General features: G+C 36.4%; 4 protein-coding genes across 6 annotated transcripts in view; 1 reads left to right on the forward strand and 3 right to left on the reverse strand.

Moving 5' to 3' along the window:
- Positions 1–21,566, forward strand: part of LOC136417865 (cytochrome b5 reductase 4) — a 134,281-nt gene that overhangs the window by 761 nt on the left and 111,954 nt on the right. The gene's annotated exons all lie outside the window — the stretch shown is intronic.
- Positions 1,837–4,099, reverse strand: LOC136417868 (UDP-glycosyltransferase UGT5-like). The gene is made up of 4 exons (XM_066403721.1): positions 3,833–4,099; positions 3,346–3,585; positions 2,717–3,286; positions 1,837–2,657 (listed from the first exon to the last, which is right to left on the reverse strand). Exons 1-4 carry the CDS (start codon positions 4,080–4,082, stop codon positions 2,140–2,142), a joined length of 1,578 nt encoding a protein of 525 aa, XP_066259818.1. The 5' UTR covers positions 4,083–4,099; the 3' UTR covers positions 1,837–2,139.
- On the reverse strand, positions 7,266–15,697 carry LOC136417867 (UDP-glycosyltransferase UGT5-like). The gene is made up of 4 exons (XM_066403720.1): positions 15,363–15,697; positions 8,621–8,860; positions 7,997–8,566; positions 7,266–7,940 (listed from the first exon to the last, which is right to left on the reverse strand). The coding sequence occupies exons 1-4, from the start codon at positions 15,607–15,609 to the stop codon at positions 7,420–7,422; spliced, it is 1,578 nt and encodes a 525-aa protein (XP_066259817.1). The 5' UTR covers positions 15,610–15,697; the 3' UTR covers positions 7,266–7,419.
- Positions 18,126–20,947, reverse strand: LOC136417869 (UDP-glycosyltransferase UGT5-like). The gene is made up of 3 exons (XM_066403722.1): positions 20,647–20,947; positions 19,314–20,117; positions 18,126–18,752 (listed from the first exon to the last, which is right to left on the reverse strand). Exons 1-3 carry the CDS (start codon positions 20,903–20,905, stop codon positions 18,256–18,258), a joined length of 1,560 nt encoding a protein of 519 aa, XP_066259819.1. The 5' UTR covers positions 20,906–20,947; the 3' UTR covers positions 18,126–18,255.

A 21,566-nucleotide genomic window follows, 5' to 3' on the forward strand; every position in this document is an offset into this window, starting at 1 on the left:
ATGCGATAAAAACGTGATTTAATTAACATTAAAACTGATCAACTTTTTTTTCTAAATTCGGCCCTGGCAATTCTAGAAAGTTAGGCAAGTACATGATAGTTTTCAAATTTTGTCAAATGTTGACAGATTATTTAGTTTTCATTGTTCATTTAACATTTTTTGGCAATATAAAATGGTACAAAATTTGTTATCTCAAGAAAAATTTGACATGATATAATGTTCTATTTTGTGTCATAATAATGCAGTTAAAGCAGGACACATGTATGAATATGTTTACTCTGAAAGACTATAGTCAAACAATAAATGCGCTAACAAAGAATAAGAAGAGCAAAAAATATTATCGATTATGTCTTTCTTCACTCAGAGTAACTGTCCTGCAATGTTTCCCATGTTAAACTGCGATTTGACCTGGCAGTTTAACGTGATAGAGCACGGGTGGAGACCTTGTTCTACTTAGCCCTGAAGAAGAAATGCACCTTTGAGTATCAATAGCATGAGCCAGAATCTCACCAACAATAATCATTTTCACTGAAAAAGAGGAAAAAGTATTTGGCGACACTCATTTTCACTTACTAAATTCATTAAATCACAGCTACTCTCACGATGTATTTCACTAGTCTATGAAACAAAAGCGTGACCAATTGTTTATTAGTTTATTCAGTATAATGAACATCTTGTTTGTTGCTGTGTTGACATTCGACTGAATCATAAGAAATTGTATTCCTTTAAAATATATAAAAAACTTTTCAGCCTGCCATTTGTAAAAGTACAGCTCAAAAGTTGTAAGATAAAAAACATGATGTGAAATAAAATACAGTATGACAAAGGTAAGGATATCCAGCATGGGGATTTCGCAAATAATAAGATATACAGATTTGGCTAAGTAGGAAAAAAATTGCGTACTCAAGAGAGTAGTTTTTTCACGGTGCAAATAGATCTACAAAATTATTTTTGGTTATTCTGTTATTTCGAACAGTTGGAAAGTAATTTATCAAACGTTTATGTTTTTAATTATTTTTTAAAATTATTTTTATAAAAATCATTAATTCCTCAGTCGACATTCTTTTATACATCAGAGCGATTCAGTTTTAATCAGTTTATAGCCGTAAAATTATCAGATATTTTTGTCAACTTGCTAAATGTAGGAATAATTTTGTCCACCGATCTGTCAAGAATAATCGCTGAAGAGGTGAAAATTCTTTTACAATAAATGTGAGAGAATAAGTTAACAAAAAACTATGTCTTATTAATCTAGGGCAGTATCTCGAATAAATTCATCTACTATCTATTTTCTAGCGTCAGATGTCTGATGATGATGCTAGTAAATGATTTAATTTGCTGCTTTACACTTACGGTTCCTCTCCTAGTGCGAGTTTTTTTATTTGAGCAAATGGAAAGGTAGCTTCAAGTTATTTGCAAGAATAAAAGTTGTACTTTCTTCCTTTATTGTGTAAATAATTATTGCATGCAAATAACTTGTATATTTATGATAAATGCAGAGAAAAATACTGTTGTTCAATAGAGAGGAAAAGTTTTTTTTTTTCCTAGGAAAAAAAATGAATCCAAATGAAGTAGGAAACTTCCATTTTCTATGAAGATCGTAGAAAAATTTGTTTTTTTATCCGCTTCTAGCCCGCACTTTACACTTAACCGTGTTCTTCTAGTTGATTCGTGTAATACCTACTGCTAGTATGATAGGCCATTAGGAAAAACATATAATAATGAATTGTTTAACACCCAAAAATAGTATGTATTTCTTATCAATAGCCGAGTTAACATATAAGACCAAGTCGAGAAATTCCATAATCACTCAGTATTGCACCAGTCATATCACCTCTGAACTTTAGATAATATTGTTAAAAATCTCTGATATTTCAATACCTTCTAGTTGTTTTTTTTTAATTACTTTTATCACTTTTTATTACTTCGATGGTACGTTGGTATTGAATTCGGTGCTGATAAGGATACAATAAAAATATGTGCAATAATACCTAAATAGTACCTACACTATTAAGCTATGTACATAGATATCCACATACTAAATAACTCTCTATTTAATAATAAAAAAATAATCTAAATTTATTCTATTTCAACTATTTAAAATCAGTATCATATTGACTATTATTCATACGCTTCTATTTATTGAGTCTTTGGCTTTTTAGACTTTTCGCCTTTTGATTTAATCCTAACTTTGTATGCAAATCTAATCACCTTAATGGAAAAATAGACTGATACATGCAATAGAATAATCAGAGGAATTACTATATCTAATAACAAATGCTGGTATAAAGGTAGCTTGACTCCTGCAACTTTTAAGTGTTCAGCCCCCTTATGTCGAACCACATAATTCACCCAATAAATCGCACTTTCTTTTGAATTTATAGGTCTATCGTGGTATATGTTTGATATGCGTTTAACGTTTTCTGTATATTTAGGATTGGTTAACAACTCATTGATAAGATTAGTCACAGTTTCTTCATTAAAGTTTTCATCGTTATAACCTATTCGAAGTCCATACCCACCTTGAACAGCTTTTAGTGCATTGGTAAATTGATCGGCAAATACTGGGATGGCTAGCACTGGAACTCCGTGATGAATTGTTTCTGTAGTACTGAGTAGTCCTCCATGTGTTATAAAGAGTTTTATATTGGGATGAGCTATATGAACTCAAGAGTTAATAACATGATAAATTTTGTTTCGGAATGGAGTTATCTACCTAAAACGTCTTGCTGAGGCACCCAGGTCATAACAAAAACATTATCTGGAAGTCCAGAAATCGTTTCGTCTTCGAATTTCCATAGAACTTTTTGTTTCAATTTACTGAAAACATTGAGAAATATTTGCTTCTTTTCGTCGGACATGTCCTTGGCTTTCAAGTTGCTGCCCATACTAAAATATACTACTCCTTTTTTGGAATCATCTAAGAACTTTTGCAAATCCTTTGGCAGAGCCTTGGGTGGGTCAATGTGGTACCCTCCAATTGACACCATGCTAGGCACCAAAGGAACTGGTTGTACCAAGCTCTCATGGGAATTGAGCAGTATAAAAGCCACATGTTTATTGAGTTCACTAATAGGAGGAGCACCAGGAAATGCTTGTTGTAAGAGTCGATTATGTAAGGGAATGAGGAAAATGTCGTTATATGCGTTTAAAATAATACTGAAGAAAACGTTTTTGACCCTACTAAGATATTCTTGAAAATTGAAATCTGCTGATATCAAAAAGTGAGGAACATAAGATAGGGGCTGTGGCCCTCTTAATATATCATTCACCCAAGCGGTTGGTCCTATATAAAAATTCAATTTTAGATTGAATGTCATGTAATATTTTCTTAGTATTACATACCTAGACTGGACAGCAATATGAGGGGAGCGTGGAAATGATACGCAAAGTATCTGTGTGCATAATTGAACATTTCCTCCGTTATGACTACATCAAATTTTACCTTTTTATCCATTAGAGCTCTAACTTTAGGATGATGAAGAGTAGTGTTCACCCAGCCTATCATCATTGTTTGATATTTGGACAATTTTTGCAAGGAATGGATTTTGCTGTCATCATACATATTTACTTGGTTGAACAGTTCTGAAATGAATATAATATTGAGCTTAATTATTCCCATAGAATGAATTTGATGTTCATCCTTCAAGCTCATAAATCAATATTTATTCAACATGGGTTCGGAAATGCTTCTTTTGCGATGCACATCCTGTCGAATTTTTCGATTTTTGAATGATTTTACTTCAGAACTGCGCCGATTTTGGGCAGGAGTATTTATATAGAATCTTCATAGAATTTGTCTTAATTTATTCCTTGAACAATGTTTACTCACTATAGTAATCCTCTTTCACGCCATCCAAAACAATATCTTCCCAAGAAGAATTTTGCGGAGTTTCCTTAGTAGGAAAGGGAGTTATGAAAGTTATTTCATGGCCATTATTTGCTAAGGCAGTCATCAACTTGTTGGCTAAAATGTAATGACTTCCTGCAGGAAATGGGAATACTCCTAGTACCTTGGCCGAACTTGCACCTTGCAGAAAAATACTACATTTCACTAAGAATGTAAAAATGAAGACGTTCATTGCAAATTAATATACGAGTATGTGGCTTAAATGAACTGGCGATGAGTACTGACTGGGTACCACGATTATGTCTAAGAATTAACTATGCTTTTAAGATGAATAAGGGATAAATATGAATGATGAATAATGAATAAAGGATACATATTAATTATGTACTTCAATTACCAATTTTTCCTAATCATCTTTGGCTTTTACTGGGTGCTCGTCTATATTTAGTGGACGAAACTATTATTAAGTACAATTACTACTTAGCATTAGTTTTTTATCTGTTCATTTTTGTTTTTGAGTTAACATTACTATCAATAGTGCTGCTTATGTTGTCAGATAGCAAATTATTTAAGAACTTGTAAATAGTAATTGGAAGTGCAATACAAACCGATCATTTTAGAACTTATTCATCCTGTATCAGGCGTGATATAGTTTATATAGTATACTTGTAATCTAAATTTGAATATTTTTCCTCAATATTATTTAATTATTTTTAAAGTACTGTATCAGAATGAGTGGACAAATAACGAATGATTATAGAACTCGAATGCGACTTGTCTTACATGTTAATTAATTGTCACTGATTTGCAGAAAATGTTTCTTTTGTCACGATGTAAAGCATCATTTGGTTTGAGGATGAAGGCTTGATGCATGTTTTTTCTATAAGAGTTGTGCGTCTTAAGAATTAACAGGAACTTGTTGGATCCTTAAAGGTATCGTCGATTTCGCGAGACCGAGATCTAGATCGAGACTTGTGTAGTCTTGTCGTCACTTTTGTATTTACGACTAAGTTTCGGTTTCGGTCAGATTTAAGCAGTCACGGTTTCGCAGTAGCAATTATGTGCTCTTTGATTTAATGCTTACGTTGTAAATAAATTTAATCACCTTAATGGAAAAACACAGCCAGCTTCACTCCTGCAACTTTTAAGTGTTATAAAATTTAAACCGAATTTTTATGATGATATATGGTATATTAAGGACTTTAGGTTATTGTTTCTTGGCGTAGTTTGCTTAGTTAATTTATTTTGTACTTTCATCCCTTAAGTTACGCCCATGTGTATCGATACGTATTTGAAGGATTCCTTCTGGGCACCAGACCATCGTACTCATCAGGCCATATCGAAGGGCTCTTTATGGCTGGGAAATACGCTACTCGTCAAAGGAAGCTTTCTAAAATGGACCATTGCCGTGATCCGCAGTTCGGCGGATCAGCAATACTTCAATGAAAACGACTTGTATAGATATTTGCCAGATGGCGGCGATTTATGACCTTAGGCGCGACCATTACCCGTAAGGGCTTCTGGTATTGGTGCGCCCCTGGTTGGAGTTCCTCGGGTTTAGTACTTAAGGGATGATCGCAGTAATTTTGCTCTCTTTGACCGGTGCTCGCTTCAGACATGTGATCGTAAACGTAGTTCGTAATCTTCCTAACTAAGCAAACTCCCACTTCATACTTAGACCAATACTTTATCATTATTTATATAAGTGAAAATTAATACAGTCCACTTTCGTAAACCAAATTGTTGTTTTCGTGGTTTCGTTTATCGAAGGAACCTCAACATGGTATAATGTTGCTATTCCGCTTAACGATCCCTGCATATTTAGAATTCGTTAACAATTCACTAATGAAACCAGTGATAAATTTTTTATTGAAATTTTTTGTGTTGTCACCAATCCGAAGCCATTGCCCACTTTGAACAGCCTTTGTTGCATTGCTGAATTCTTGATGATACTGTTTTGCCGTCATAAACTGATTCATTAGAGTCATAATATAATATAAATACAATATTTTACACAGGATTAAAGTATTTCGTAGGTATTTTAATTTTGACTTAAAAGTTAAATTAATATGAAATCGGACATACAACATTAGATGCTGTAATGCATATCTAATGAGGTTTATTCACTGATTTTGACACTGATTCTACCTATAAAACTTTATATTATGCACTTATTGCATAAATGACTGTTATGACTCCACTGATAAATTTTTAGAAATAAATATAACAATTTACTCATTGAAAAATTTTGTAAAACTATATTACGATGTTTATTAGATATCACGCAACATGTTGATGTCCGAATTTTGTAAATTATATATTTTCTTAGTTTATTACTTCATATTTATAAACTCTAAATACTTTCTAATTATCTAAAAAAATCTGCTTACTATAAAACTCTTCATGTAACCGGTCCAAAACAATATCTTCTCAAAAAGAGTTGTTGGAACAAAGAGTAATGTAAGTTATTTCATGTCCGTCTGCCGCCAGGGCAGTCATCAGCTTGCTGGAGAAAAACATGAGTATATTTCTAGCACTTTAGCCGAATTTGAACCTCACGGATAAATAATGCATGTCACTAGTAATATTAAAATTATGCTTTTACTGCTGAACGATTAACATATACCGAGATTAGTTTTAACGTTGAACTTTTTTTTAAAGAATAATTATACAGGGTTTTCAATGTGTGTCAGTCTTTGTTAACTTGAAAATTACTGGTGCTAGGAATTTCTTTTGAGTGTTGACATACTGAGCAAGAACACCCATTAAAAATGTTTGTGGTAACAAAAAATTAGATGCAAGTGAAATAGACGCTTTTGAAAGAAAGTACTTTTTACTGCCTAGAATGCCAGATGTCCTCCGCTTCGGGTCTAAAACTACTTGCAAGAGTAAAAGAACCACTTTCCTCCATTGTTGTGCAAATAACTATTTAATCAAAAAAATTGTGGTAGAATATGGCAGAAAACCTTCCATAATAAATAGTCGGAATACCACTGACGTGTATATCATAATGTGCCCTTCAATTATACGTACGTGCTTCAATTTTAACCCGTTTATAGCGATAAATCCAAGAAGTATAAAGAATTTTATGACTATATAATTTTTTTTTTCAACACCTTGTATGTGGGAATTTAATCATCCGCCAATCAGTCAAGAATAATTGTTGAGATAATAAAATACTTTTGCGATAGATATGGATCAACAAAAAACTGTCTTGTTATAAAGGCAAGTGTTGGATAAATTCACTTGTTATCAGTTGTTTCCATAAAGGGCATTTTATGATTAAATTGGACATCTCGAATTTGAGAAATACGCCGTGGCCAATCTATCGAGATAATCGTTCACGGAATGCAATTGCAAATACTATGAGAAATAAATCATCGAAGAAGTGTTTTATTATAGGGACATTACAGTAAAAAAACGCATTTGAAAACAGGTACTTAGTATCTACTTAAATAATTACAACAAAGTTTCCTCATGCACACTCTTCTCCAATACAAACCAAGTAAAACTCTGTAAGGGGATGTGCAACATTCGCGTATGAATTGTACCATTTGGCTTTAAAATTCTCATTGAATTTTTTGTTTTTTGCTCACTTTACTACTTTTTTTGTTACTAAATCGTCTATAAATATACCTAACTACTCTAAACCACAAATAAAATCCCACGTGCATCAAAATGATGAAAGGAATAAATATATCCAGCATTAAATATTGGTACTCTCGCAAATGAACGCCTGCGACTTTTAAGTGCTCAGCCCCTTTGTGCCGTATCACGTAGTTCACCCAATAGACTAACGTCTCCATAGGTTTCATGGGTCTATCATTGTAAAACTTTGATCGATGTTTGACATTCTCCCGATATTTTGGGTCGATCAGCAACTGGTCGATTAGATTATTTAGAGTATCTTCATTAAAATTAGCATCGTTGTAGCTGATTCGCAGGCCGTAGCCTCCTCGAACTGCCGTGGCAGCATTTGTAAACTGATCGGCGAAGACAGGAATTGTGAGCATTGGTACTCCATGGTGGATTGCTTCAGTGGTGCTAAGCAGCCCCCCATGAGTAATAAACAGCTTAACGTTGGGATGAGCTATAAGCACATTTTATTTGAAATAGTTCCTCTTGCAAAACTGATATTTGTCTTACCTAATATGTCCTGTTGAGGCATCCAGCTCTTGATAAAAACATTCTTTGGAAGGCCCGTAACATTCTTATCCTCAAACTTCCACAATATCTTTTGCTTCAGTCTTTTAAACACATTGAAGAATATCTGTTTCTTTTCTTCGGACATGTCCTTTGCCTTCAGATTACTGCCCATGCTGAAATATATCACTCCCTCTTTTGCACTGTCCATAAACTTTTGCAAATCCTGAGGTAAATCTTTGGGTGTGTCCACATGATAACCTCCAACGTTCACCATACTTGGTACTAAGGGAATAGGTTGCATTAAGCTTTCATGGGTATTCAGCAGTACTAAAGCAACACGTTTGTTGAGCTCTTCCAGTGGTGGTGAATCCGGAAATGCCGCTTCTAGTAAACGGGTATGAAAAGATATAGTGACAAAATATTCGACTATATCAATAAAGCAGATGGACACGATGTTGGTGAGTCTGTGCCAGTAGTTATGGAAATCGAAAGCATGGCTGAGCATCGTGTGGGGCACATAAGTTGGTGGTAGGGGGTTTCTTAGCAGATTGGCCACGAATGAGGTGGGACCTGCAAATATTTAATTAGTTGTTATAGGTAACATTATTATTATTAAGAATTTACCCATAGTGGACAATAATATGAGTGGACAGTCGTAGTAGTGCGCATAGTACTTGTGAGCTAAATTGAAAAAGTCCTCCATGATGACCACATCAAACTTGTTATTGCTAGCCATCAGAGCTCTCATCTTAGGGTGAAACATGGTGATATTGACCCAACAAGTCATTAAGTTTTGGTAGAGGTGCATTTTATCCAGCAATCCCAGATTGCTGTCTTCGTACATATCGATCTGATTGAAGTAACCTGGAAAGGTTAGTTTAGGTGAGGAGTTGAAGATAAGGAACAAATCGCTAATTTATAGCAATTTCTAATTGGGAAATTCTCCGTTCGCTATAAGTAAGTAGTTATAGCCTCTCTATTTATTCCTGATTTGAGTCCACAAATTCAAGAATTAGAAAGGAAATTTTGAATTTCAAAAGTCAACATAAAGCAGAGCCGTAGATGATTTATAAATATGTACAGTTCTTAATTTTACAATAATTACAAAATGATTACTTGTGTTAAGAACTTTAGGTTATTCATGTTAAGGACTGTAGGTTATTGTTTCTTGGCGTAGTTTGCTTAGTTGTTTTGTACTTTCATCCCTTAAGTTACGCCCATGGGCATCGATACGTATTTGAAGGATTCCATCTGGGCGCCAGACCATCGTACCCATCAGGCCATATCGAAGGGCTCTTTATGGCTGGCAAATACCTATACAAGTCGCTTTCATTGAAGTATTGCGATCCGCCGAATTGCGTATCGCGGCAAAGGTCCAATTTAGAAAGCTTCCTTTGACTAGTAGCGTATTTCCCAGCCATAAAGAGCCCTTCGATATGGCCTGATGGGTACGATGGTCTGGCGCCCAGATGGAATCCTTCAAATACGTATCGATGCCCATGGGCGTAACTTAAGGGATGAAAGTACAAAACAAATTAACTAAGCAAACTACGCCAAGAAACAATAACCTACAGTCCTTAACATGAATAACCTAAAGTTCTTAACATGCCCCCCGCCTTGAAGCGCTTGGAGCGTCTTCAACGACAGTTTCTACCGGCAAGGGACATATCTTACTAAACGAGCGCTTCACCAGACCACTGGAAGTTCTTATGGTAGCTACACGGTTCACTCCGTCCCGGCCAGGATGCACTGCTACAATTCGTCCCATGCGCCATTTTGAGGGAGACAAGTTATCTTCCTTGACGAGTACAAGCACCCCTTCCCGGACGTCTTGCTGCTGCGTTTTCCATTTCACTCTCTGCTGAAGTTCGCTGATGTATTCCTTGCTCCATCGCTTCCAAAGGTGCTGCTTGATTAATTGGATTCTTTGGAATACGGACAGCCGATTTGCAGGAACATATTGCAGGTCTGGGTCTGGCAGTTCCGTGATGCTTCTTCCAATCAGGAAGTGAGCAGGTGATAAGGGAGTTAGGTCATTTTGGTCCTTCGAGCCGGATACGGGCTCGTGGAAAATCGTTCGTCGTTTATATCGTGCTAGAAGTTGTTCTGTAGGCGTTGGTAGAAATCGCTACACGTGCCAGAACAAGAAAATTGTTCGTCGTTTGTGTCGTGATAAAAGTCGTTCACGCGCAAAACCAAAAGATCGTTCTGTAGGCGTTGGTAGAAGTCGCTACACGTGCCAGAACAAGAAAATCATTCGTCGTCGTGGCTAAGTAAGAAGAAAAGCTTGGTGTGTTTGGATCATCGTGGAAGCTAAGGAGCTTTGTTTGGGAAGTGGGTAAGTCCTTTATCCTTATTTCTTTATCCTTATTGTTTCGTTTGTGCTACTCGTATCGATCAAATAATATCTTGTGTATCACAAATATCGTAGCTGCATATTTTGTAAAATCTTGAATCGACCACAAATTGCAACCCGTAGTCATTTGTATTGGTGCTCATAGTAATTTATAGTTGAATATATTTAATTTGTTGAGATTATGGCCTCTGCTGAGGAACTTAAAAGGTTAAACGTGGCTAGGAGAATATGCAAGGCCCAACTTACTATGTTTGGTAAATTTATCGAAAACTTGGATTTGGATGATGGATTAAGTAGCACTGAAATCAATCAATTAGTAGAAAGATTTAATAAATTAGACACTATTTTCGATAAGTTTGAGGCCGCCCAAAGTGAGTTGGAGCTACACGCTACTGATCTTGATGAAGAGGTGAATGAGCGAGCTGAATTTGAAGACCGATTTTATGGGCTAAAGGCTGATGGCAAAGATTTATTAGATAAATTTAGTAAGGCCGACAGATCGGCAAAAGTCAGCAATGCAAATGAATCGATGCCTCTTAGTCCCTTAGCAGGCGTCAAGTTGCCAGTTATTTCGTTACCCACCTTTTCTGGTGATTATAAAGATTGGCTAGGTTTTCGAGATACCTATGTAAGCTTGATACACAATAACCACTCGTTAAATCAAATTCAAAAATTCCATTACTTGCGGGCGTCGTTGCAAGGTGTGGCATCCCAGGTTCTGGAAACTCTGGAATTTACTGATAATAATTATGATGTCGCATGGACAACCTTAAGCGAGCGATACAATAACACGCGAGTACTTGTACATATGCACATGAAGGCGTTACTCGAGATAGAATCGGTAGATAAGGAATCGGCTCATAAACTGAGGGACCTAATTGATAACGTAGGGAAAAATCTAAGGACGTTATCGGCGTTGGGTCAAAAAACTGAACACTGGAGTGATTTGATAGCCTGTCTCGTAGGTAGCAAGCTGGATCGAGTAACGGAAAGGCATTGGGAAGAGGCGAAGGGCAACAAGAAAGAGGTTCCCTCGTGGGAATCCTTGCGAGAGTTCCTAAAAAATAGGGCAGACATGCTAGCCGCAATCGAGCGTCAGAGGGGCAACACTAAGCCAGAGAAAAATGCGGGATTCAAACACAATAAGGCAAGTGTTAAAACTTTCGTAGGAAGCGATTTGAAGTGCGTAGTGTGTAAAGCAAATCACCTACTAGTTAATTGTCAAAGGTTTCTGGCTATGCCTCCCAGCGAAAGATTTAACAAAGCCAAACAACTCAAATTGTGTTTGAATTGTTTAAAGCTAGGGCATTTCGGAAAGGATTGTCGCGCAAAGCATTGTGCCAAGTGTACGACTAAGCACCACACATTGTTGCACTTTGAATCTAGCAGGGGGCAAGAGGCGATCTCCCATTCGGAGGAGAATTTGGAACATAGGGTTTCGTTGTCTGCACTAAGTTCGGAAAACCATGTCTTTCTGTCTACAGCTTTGGTAGAGGTTCGCAGTGCCGGGGGAGCGTGCTTGAAAGTACGCGCGCTTTTGGATTCGGGAAGTCAGTCGAATTTCATTAGCTCTTCGTTGTGTAAAAGGCTAAAGATAAAGATGGACAAATTTGAAATGCTAGTCGGAGGATTGGGTTTAAAGGCGTCGGAAATAACACACAGTTGCAACGTCGAGGTGTGTGCCCGACGCAGGGGTTACCAAGCTTCTTTGAAATGTTTAGTCTTGCCCAGGATTACCGGATTCATTCCTGGTGCCGTTGTGGATATCAGTCGATTAAACATTCCTTCCAACATTACATTGGCGGATCCAGAATTCAATAGGCCTGGTCCCATAGACCTTTTAATAGGTAGCGAATTGTTTTATAGATTGTTGTGTGTTGGTCAAATTAGTCTTGGTCCGAATAGCCCCATCCTGCAAAAAACTAGGTTCGGCTGGGTCGTCTCCGGAGCGATGATGCAGGCTGGCATCAGCAGCACAGTCTGTAACTTGAGCGTCAATTCGAGGCATGGTGGCCGTGAAATCGAATTTGACTTGAAAAGGTTTTGGAAAGTTGAAGAGAACTTTGCTGAGACCAAGGCCTGGTCGGCTGAGGAGCTTTCATGTGAGGAGCATTTCCAAAGAACGCATAGGCGTTCGTCCGACGGTCGTTTCGTTGTTGCTATCCCCTTCAAGCATCCTGTCACTGAGCTAGGTAATTCGAAGGAGAAGGCTCTCCAAAGGTTTTTGTCGTTAGAGCGTAAGCTCAGTAAGGATCAAGGGATGAAGGATGAATATTGCAAATTCATTCGTGAATATTTGAGCCTGGGGCACATGTCTCGAGTGCTTGATGAGGATGATAGTGTCGTCTACTACATGCCTCATCATCCTGTGATCAAATCGGAAAGCTGCACTACTAAATTAAGGGTTGTATTCGATTGTAGCATGCCTTCTTCAACAGGCAAATCCCTTAATGAGTTGCAAATGGTTGGTCCTGTCATCCAGCCCGATTTGTTCGACATTTTGATTCGTTTTCGTGAATTTCGTTTTGTAGTATCGGCGGATATCGCCAAGATGTATAGGCAAGTATTAGTTGAGCCTAAGCAACGAGCGTTGCAAAGAATTCTTTGGAGGGAATCGCCCTCAGCCCCTGTCGAGGCTTTCGAATTAAACACCGTAACGTACGGTCAAACTAGCGCCAGTTTCCTGGCCGTGAGGTGTCTTCATCAAATAGCCGAGAAGTGCGAACTCGATGTAGCATCTATAATAAAATCGTCGTTTTATGTCGATGACTTCCTTCACTCAGTAAATTCGATTGAGGAAGGAGTCAGCGTTTGTAGCAGGGTTTCGGCCGCATTGTCGGGCGGTGGATTCAAGTTGAGAAAATGGATTTCCAACGAACCTGAAATTTTGGGCTCCGTAAGTCAAGGAAGCGAGGACTTCCAGGTGCTAGACTTCAATGGTGATGATAGGGCTAAGATTTTAGAGTTGACATGGCAGTATTCGTCGGACATCACTGCTTGTTCGCGATTCGATCCTCAATGTTTAGCGCCTATCATGGGTGACCTTCCACAAGAGCGCTTAACTGTTGGACGCGTATTTTCAGTGGTAGGAGCGGACTACATGGGTCCTCTCCATATCAGGGATAGAAAGGGTCGCGGCTCGAGGTTGTCCAAGTGCTACGTAAGCGTTTTTATATGCTTTGCAACGAAGGCTCTGCATTTGGAATTAGTGTCTGATCTCAGTAGTGAGTCGTTTTTGCTCGCTTTTCGTCGGTTTGTGGCTCGGCGTGGACGGCCTAGTCATGTTTACTCGGATATTGGCACAAATTTCGTTGGTGCCAATCGGGAACTGTCAGAGCTCGGCAGTTTCTTAATTAAAGAATCTCGCAATTTGGTCGATTCATGTGCTCGAGAAGGTGTGCAATGGCATTTCATACCCGCCCAATCAACTCATTTCGGAGGTCTTTGGGAGGCTGGTGTCAAATCAGTGAAGCACCACCTAAAGAGAGTCGCGGGCAATGCCAACCTAACGTTTGAACAATTGATCACTTTATTAGCACAAATCGAAGCGATTCTCAATTCCCGTCCTCTTTCTCCCATGTCTCATGACCCCAATGACCTAACTCCCTTATCACCTGCTCACTTCCTGATTGGAAGAAGCATCACGGAACTGCCAGACCCAGACCTGCAATATGTTCCTGCAAATCGGCTGTCCGTATTCCAAAGAATCCAATTAATCAAGCAGCACCTTTGGAAGCGATGGAGCAAGGAATACATCAGCGAACTTCAGCAGAGAGTGAAATGGAAAACGCAGCAGCAAGACGTCCGGGAAGGGGTGCTTGTACTCGTCAAGGAAGATAACTTGTCTCCCTCAAAATGGCGCATGGGACGAATTGTAGCAGTGCATCCTGGCCGGGACGGAGTGAACCGTGTAGCTACCATAAGAACTTCCAGTGGTCTGGTGAAGCGCTCGTTTAGTAAGATATGTCCCTTGCCGGTAGAAACTGTCGTTGAAGACGCTCCAAGCGCTTCAAGGCGGGGGGCATGTTAAGAACTTTAGGTTATTCATGTTAAGGACTGTAGGTTATTGTTTCTTGGCGTAGTTTGCTTAGTTAATTTGTTTTGTACTTTCATCCCTTAAGTTACGCCCATGGGCATCGATACGTATTTGAAGGATTCCATCTGGGCGCCAGACCATCGTACCCATCAGGCCATATCGAAGGGCTCTTTATGGCTGGGAAATACGCTACTAGTCAAAGGAAGCTTTCTAAATTGGACCTTTGCCGCGATACGCAATTCGGCGGATCGCAATACTTCAATGAAAGCGACTTGTATAGGTATTTGCCAGATGGCGGCGATTTTATGACCTTAGGCGCGACCATTGCCCGCAATGGCGTCTGGTATTGGTGCGCCCCTGGGTGGAGTTCCTCGGGTTTAGTACTTAAGGGATGATCGCAGTAATTTTGCTCTCTTTGACCAGTGCTCGCTCTAGACATGTGATCGTAAACGTAACTCGTAATCTTCCCAACTAAGCAAACTCCCACTTCATACTTAGACCAATACTTTACCATTATTTATATAAGTGAAATTTAATACAGTCCACTTTCGTAAACCAAATTGTTGTTTTCGTGGTTTTCGTTTATCGAAGGAACCTCAACAACTTGTTTTGTTTATTTATTTAGATTTATATAAGACTGTAGCTCGTTAAAAAAAATGTTAAATTTACCAATTCTGATGTAATCTTAAATTTGTTAATTTTCCTATTGAATTTAGCTCTGGAGATTTCTTTTAAGGACACCTCTGTTCGCTTCTAAATTGAGTTTTCAATAAGCAGAAACGTTAACAAGGGTTTTCGTCTGAGCTCTTAGCAAAGAATAGATGTTATTATTAGTTAGTTTCAATTGAGAATGGTGTGCAATTTCACCGCTCCAACAATCCTTACTCGTGTATGAGACCCTATTCGTTATATTCGAAATCAAATTGTTGCGATCTTTAATAATAAGCAGGCACTGTTTTCAGTTAATGACTTACTGTAATGTTCCTCCTTCAATCCGTCTAAGACAATCTCATTCCATGAAGTATTTTTCGGGATGTTTTTGGTGGGATAAGGTGCGATAAAAGTGATTTCGTGGCCATCTTCTGCAAGTCCTGCTAGTAACTTGGTTGCTAAGATATTGTGGCTGCCAGCAGGAAATGTAAAAATTCCTAAGATTTTGGCTGCATTAGATGTTCCCAGTATTAAAACACACTTAATCACCAACAAAATTAACAATGTCATGGCAGTGTTTTAAGTCATATATACCCAGATGGGAATAATTATTTATGTTCTTGGCTGTTTTTCAGTCGATTTTATAATTTATCTATACAAAAATTTCATTAATATACTACCTGTTCATCAAAGATAAGCAAAGTGATTGACGAGGTATCTAAGCAATAGGATCGTGGCTGAAACAAAGGCCAAACCTTGATAATGAACGTTGTTAAGTAATAACAACATTTTCAATAAGCTCACCGAATTCAGAGATGGACTTGCCTAATTTTACATATGCCAGAAGGTGGGGAGATGTCTAAGAATAGTCGCACAGCAAAACAAATTATATTTACTACACATGAGATTAGCGAATCTGATATAGTCGAGTCGCGAAAAATACGAGTTCTGGTTTCGATATACTAGTTGTTGACTTAAAATTTGCTTCAACAAGGACTGATCTGATTTGCTATTATTTAATCTTAAGCAATATTGACAAATTTTACACAATATTTCTCAACGCACATATTTTTACTCTATATAATTTTTATCGAAGTTGTAGAGGATGAGTTCAGAAATAAATAATCAGTTTTCGTGCTGCAACACAATGATTCGTCGTTTTTTGGTACTACACGCATGAATTATCTTACAATACACAATTTTTTTTATTTTGTCTAAGGCGTTGTTTGTTTAGAATTGAAATTTGAACTTATGATTCAGAGGTTATATTTTTTTCGGGTATAATTTTTAAACTGATTTCAAATATCTCAGGCTAGTTAATAATAATAGTTTAGTGACTTGGTCGGTTTGGAATAATTGTGTGTATCGATAAGGGGACTAAAGGTTTCTTTTAATGCAGACCAATAATATTTCAAGGCGATAATGGACGGATGAAAAAAGTAAAGAATATAATAAACACTCTCTTAATGAATTGTCAGATGGGGAATCTTCTATACAGGGTGTTCCGGAATGATGGTCAAATCTTTTAACATGGTATTCTACCAGCCATTTTAGAGGGGAATCTTCGTATGAAATTTTTCAATTTGGGTCCTTCCTGTCGAGATATTTGAGTTTCAAAATGACGGAAAATAATCATTTTTCTCTTTTTTCTTAAAAATGGTAACACTTAGAAATTTCAATTTTGGTACACATTATCAGCTAGTTCAACTCTATTTTTTGATAGTGTTTGTTCTGTGATTCACGTTTCTATAGGGCTGGAATCAGCAACTCCTAATTTTATTTCTTTCAGAATTTTTTCTGCAATAGCCGATTTCGATAAAACTTTTTTTTTTAATTCTACACATAATTTTAGACTTTTTTTACTCTTATCATTTTTGCATATAACCAACAGTTGGCGTAAAAAAAAAACATCGTTTTTCTTACCCTATTACGCATCTTCTCTACTTATGCCAAGAATGGTGACTATTTTGAACGTTTGATGTAAATTTTATTATTATCTGGGGGATTAGATGCAGTGATTTCAATTTGTTCATATTGCTAATAATCGATTAAATTATTTATTTCTCAATTTTTGCTCTTAATTCCTGGTTAGTTAAATATCGGTTTCATCTCTTAGACCTAAACTTAAGAAAAATAAGGGAGGCGCAATTTGGACGATTTTGTTGACAACACCAACACTCCCTACATAACAATCGCCTGCAGCATTTATCAGTAATCAGTGACGAAAAGATGCCTAATAGGGTAAGAAAAACGATGTTTATTTTTTTTACGCCAACTGTTGGTTATATGCAAAAATGATAAGAGTAAAAAAAGTTTAAAATTATGTGTAGAATTAAAAAAAAAGTTTTATCGAAATCGGCTATTGCAGAAAAAATTCTGAAAGAAATAAAATTAGGAGTTGCTGATTCCAGCCCTATAGAAACGTGAATCACAGAAGAAACACTACCACAAAATAGAGTTGAATTAGCTGATAATGTGTACCAACATTGAAATTTCTAAGTGTTACCATTTTTAAGAAAAAAGAGAAAAACGATTATTTTCCGCCATTTTGAAACTCGAATATCTCTACAAGAAGGACTCAAATTGAAAAATTTCATACGAAGATCCCCCCCTAAAATGGCTGATAGAATACCATGTTAAAAGGTTTGACCATCATTCCGGAACACCCTGTACATAAAAAATTAGAATGATTTGCTTTCAATTTTCATCCGAAAAAAAAAACAACCATGTGAAGTAATCTAGTGTGATTACTCTATTTTTTTATGATATTTAATACCTTGTAATTATCAAAAAACTTATATATTTTATTTTTTATTATATAGAAATTTCAAATTTGGACCATTTATGCAAAACAACGTTACGAATTTCTCTGGATAATTTTGAATACTATGTTAATTTATCCACAAATTCAATTTGTTCAAAATTTCCATTCTTTTAAATGTGGCTGCCTTGAATTTAAGATGAGTATATCCCTGTATTAAAAGGGTATAAATTATTGAAGATATTGAAATCTAAAATAAAAAAAATAACTTCAGCTATTATTAATATTTTATTAAAATTATAAAAGAGTAAAATATAAAATAGGAAATACTTACACTAATAGTTTGCTACAATAACAACGAAATAATAACAATTTGAAAAAAATTTAAAAATAATGACAATTTTCCTTCTGTAGTTAAACTTAAAAATTTTAAACCTTATAGAATTAAGATTGAATTAGTTAGTTTTTACTTTTGCCTTTTGCCTTTTAAAAACCTTTTTAAGAGCAAACTTCAAAGAAAAAACAACCAGTGAAATAACCAAAACCAAAAATGCAATAACATCAACCATAAAGTACTCGTACCAGTGCAGATTTTTGCCTGCTACTTTCAAATGGGGCGCTCCTCCATGCCTTATTACGTACTCTACCCAGTAGATAGCAGTTTCCATTGGCGGCATGGGCCTGTCATGGTATAATCGTGATCTATGTTTCGCATTATCTTTATATTTCGGGTTATTTAATAACTCTTTAATTAAATATTCCAACCGTTCTTCAGTGAAGTTGGAATCGAGATATTTTAGCTGAAGGCCGTACCCACCATCGACAGCTTTGGCAGCGTTCGAATGTTGATCAGCAAAAATTGGGATGGCCAGGATGGGGACCCCATGGTAAATGGTTTCAGTGGTGCTGAGTAGACCTCCATGGGTGATGAATAGTCTCATGTTGGGGTGAGCTGAAAAAAGTTTTAATACGTAGTTAAGTTGAGCAAAACTTTTGGATGGTTCTAAAATAATTCAATTTCATTTCGATTCAGAAAATGCAAAAGTATCAGTTTCACAACGACCCACGACGATTAAAGGAAATCAATGAATATGAGTGAATTATTCTAAATTAGTATCACTATATTTTTAAAATTCGAAGATCCCCAAAACATCCTCAAAAGCACAACTCTAACTAACTAAAAATAATATAATAATTTAGAAAAAAACTAAAAACTCAACATTTCCAACATCTTTACTTCAAAAAACAAACTATAAACAAGCCTAAAATGCATCATTTTAGCTTTCTTAAAAACCGGAAGAATTTTTACACAAACTCTATTAAGAGCCGGTTTTTCATTGTCTAGTTAGGATACAGATACTATTAGTTTGCAAGTAGGTAGCAGTTAAAGTGTTTTCTATCCGAAAGTAAAGTTTAAATGATAGATCAAACAAAGTTTGCAAAATAAAATATATTGATTCTGCAAACTTTGGTTCACATAACTGCTATATTAACTGGTACTTTCAGGACTTACCTAAAATATCCTTTTGTGGGTACCAATCCTTAATCAAAACGTTCGAAGGCATATTAGGCAATTTTTCCTCAAATTTCCAAATCACTTTCTGTTTCAACTTTCCGAAGATGTTCAAAAATATGTTCTTCTTCTCCTGGGTCATATCCTTGCTTTTCGCATTCGATCCCAGACTAAAGTAGATCACCCCCTCTTTAGCACCGTCCATGAATTCTTGCAGATCTTTAGGTAACTTTTTGGGAGGATCGATAAAGTACCCGCCGATTTCTATCATGTTAGGCACCAACGGGACGGCTTCATTTATACTTGAATGCGAATTTAGAAGTATCAGTGCCACTCTATCATATAACTCGTATATAGATGGAGAGCCTGGGTATACATCTTGAAGTGATTTTTCTTGGTAGCGGAGGAAAAACAATTGCATGAGGCTATAATTCATAATAGCTACGGCTAGGTTAATTGTCCTTTCGATAAGTGTGAAATTCTTGGACATTTGGTAAAATACGTGCGACACGTAAGAGACAGGACGTGGGTTCGCGACAATAGGACTGATGTATTCAGTAGGACCTTGGCTATTGAGCAGCACTAAAGGGCAATCTAAAATGTTCGCATAAACGTGAATCATATCATTGAAGAAATACTCAGAAATTATCAAGTCAAATTTTGGTTTTGATGCCACCAGCTGTTTTAGTTTCGGTTGTTTCATGAATTGAGCAGTACGATTTGAAAAGCCCTTCAGTATGTCGAATAGGCTTCCACTAGATATTGTTTTGTTTTCGCTAAGTACTTGTGCGTCTTTCATAAATTCTGCAACAATAGGAAAAAAATTATACAGGATTATATCACATTTTATCATCTGTATGCAGATTGAAGGTATTTTTTTGTATTGTAAGATATTTAATTACACCTAGATTTGATTACGGCAGATGTGGTACCATAGAGTGGCCGGTGAGGCGACCAGACTTGGCCCCTTTAGAATTTATCTTTAGGGTGGTGTTAAGGACAGAATATATGAAAATAAATTTGTTTTTGTCGACGCTCTTAAAAGCAGAATTAGCATTACGATAAAAGCTATTTAACTTGAAGAAGTATCTAAGGTTTGGCAAGAGTTTTCTGGCCAATTACGATACCGCAGAATGTAAACGGTGGTTATTTTGAACAATAATGGTTAAAATATGCTTCGACAGAAATGGATATACATTGTGATAAAATCTGTCCTTCATACAACCTCCAAGGAAAAAAAATCTAAGGAGTTCAAGTCTGGCAAACTTGCTAGCTACCATATAGTACCGCGTCTTCCACAATCAATACTGTTTTTAAAAAAATACAAACATACCTTCAAATTCTTCAACAACTCCATCTAGTACTATGTTCGTGAACGTGCCATTTTTTTTACTTATGAAATTCTCTTTAAGCGCATGCCCGCTGACCATTGTCACGTCATGTCCAGCCTCTGCAAGGCCCTTCATAAGCTTAGAACAAAGAATATGGTGGCTAACTGAAGGCATATCAAATATGCCCAGTATGCGCGCACATTCTCCATGATTCAATAACAACGCGCACACTATTAAAGTAATTAGTGACTTGAGTAACATTGTTTCGTATTTGGATGGACGACTGTACCCGACTGGCGAGGATTTGGCAAGACGAAGTTTGTTTATAGATAATAAATCGTTGATAATCTTCTACTTAGAAGTTTCATTATATGAGGTTACCATAAGTTTTAATTTAAAAATTATTTAAGTATCATTAGAGTTTTAAGTTTTTGGAATTATTTTCGAACTGATTCCCCGTACTTAAATTGTCTAGATTATAATCTTAAAAAATACCTTGGAAAACACAAAAAAGCAATATTTCATCATTTTACGACTACAATACAAAAGATATTTTCAGATACTTGCAACGTGTCAATATGAAAGCTTCCTGCAGAGTTATTCATAATTCAATGGGAAAAAGACGGGGGATTTCTCACTTTATCCACATATCATCATGAGCTCGGATATGCCGAGGTTTAGAGTTAACCAGGGTGTTGAAGTTTTACATCTTTAAGTATTTTTTTCTACAGATTTCACATTTTATAAAATATTAAGAGGACATTTTTAATGAAGGTTAACTCTTATTAAAGTCTACTTAGTGAATATTATAGTATATAAGATTTTTGTTAAAGTTTGCCCAATTAATCGCCTCTGTATCTCTTATAGTTTCCAAGGTCCCAATATATATATATTTTTGTATTCAAATCCCAAGAATTACCTT

This window comes from Euwallacea similis, chromosome 30 (genome assembly GCF_039881205.1).
Source record: "Euwallacea similis isolate ESF13 chromosome 30, ESF131.1, whole genome shotgun sequence".
In the NCBI taxonomy this organism is placed as follows: Eukaryota; Metazoa; Arthropoda; class Insecta; order Coleoptera; family Curculionidae; genus Euwallacea; species Euwallacea similis.

Coding starts and splice junctions, on each gene's coding strand:
- LOC136417868 (XM_066403721.1), bottom strand. CDS start 4,082: ATGAACGTCTTCATTTTTACATTCTTAGTGAAATGTAGTATTTTTCTG. Junction 3,586..3,832: donor CGTGAAAGAGGATTACTATA/GTGAGTAAACAT, acceptor TATTCATTTCAG/AACTGTTCAACCAAGTAAAT. Junction 3,287..3,345: donor CATATTGCTGTCCAGTCTAG/GTATGTAATACT, acceptor ATTTTTATATAG/GACCAACCGCTTGGGTGAAT.
- LOC136417867 (XM_066403720.1), bottom strand. CDS start 15,609: ATGACATTGTTAATTTTGTTGGTGATTAAGTGTGTTTTAATACTGGGA. Junction 8,861..15,362: donor ATTGAAGGAGGAACATTACA/GTAAGTCATTAA, acceptor TAACCTTTCCAG/GTTACTTCAATCAGATCGAT. Junction 8,567..8,620: donor CATATTATTGTCCACTATGG/GTAAATTCTTAA, acceptor AAATATTTGCAG/GTCCCACCTCATTCGTGGCC.
- LOC136417869 (XM_066403722.1), bottom strand. CDS start 20,905: ATGTTACTCAAGTCACTAATTACTTTAATAGTGTGCGCGTTGTTATTG. Junction 20,118..20,646: donor AGTTGTTGAAGAATTTGAAG/GTATGTTTGTAT, acceptor CTATTGTTGCAG/AATTTATGAAAGACGCACAA. Junction 18,753..19,313: donor CCCACAAAAGGATATTTTAG/GTAAGTCCTGAA, acceptor AACTTTTTTCAG/CTCACCCCAACATGAGACTA.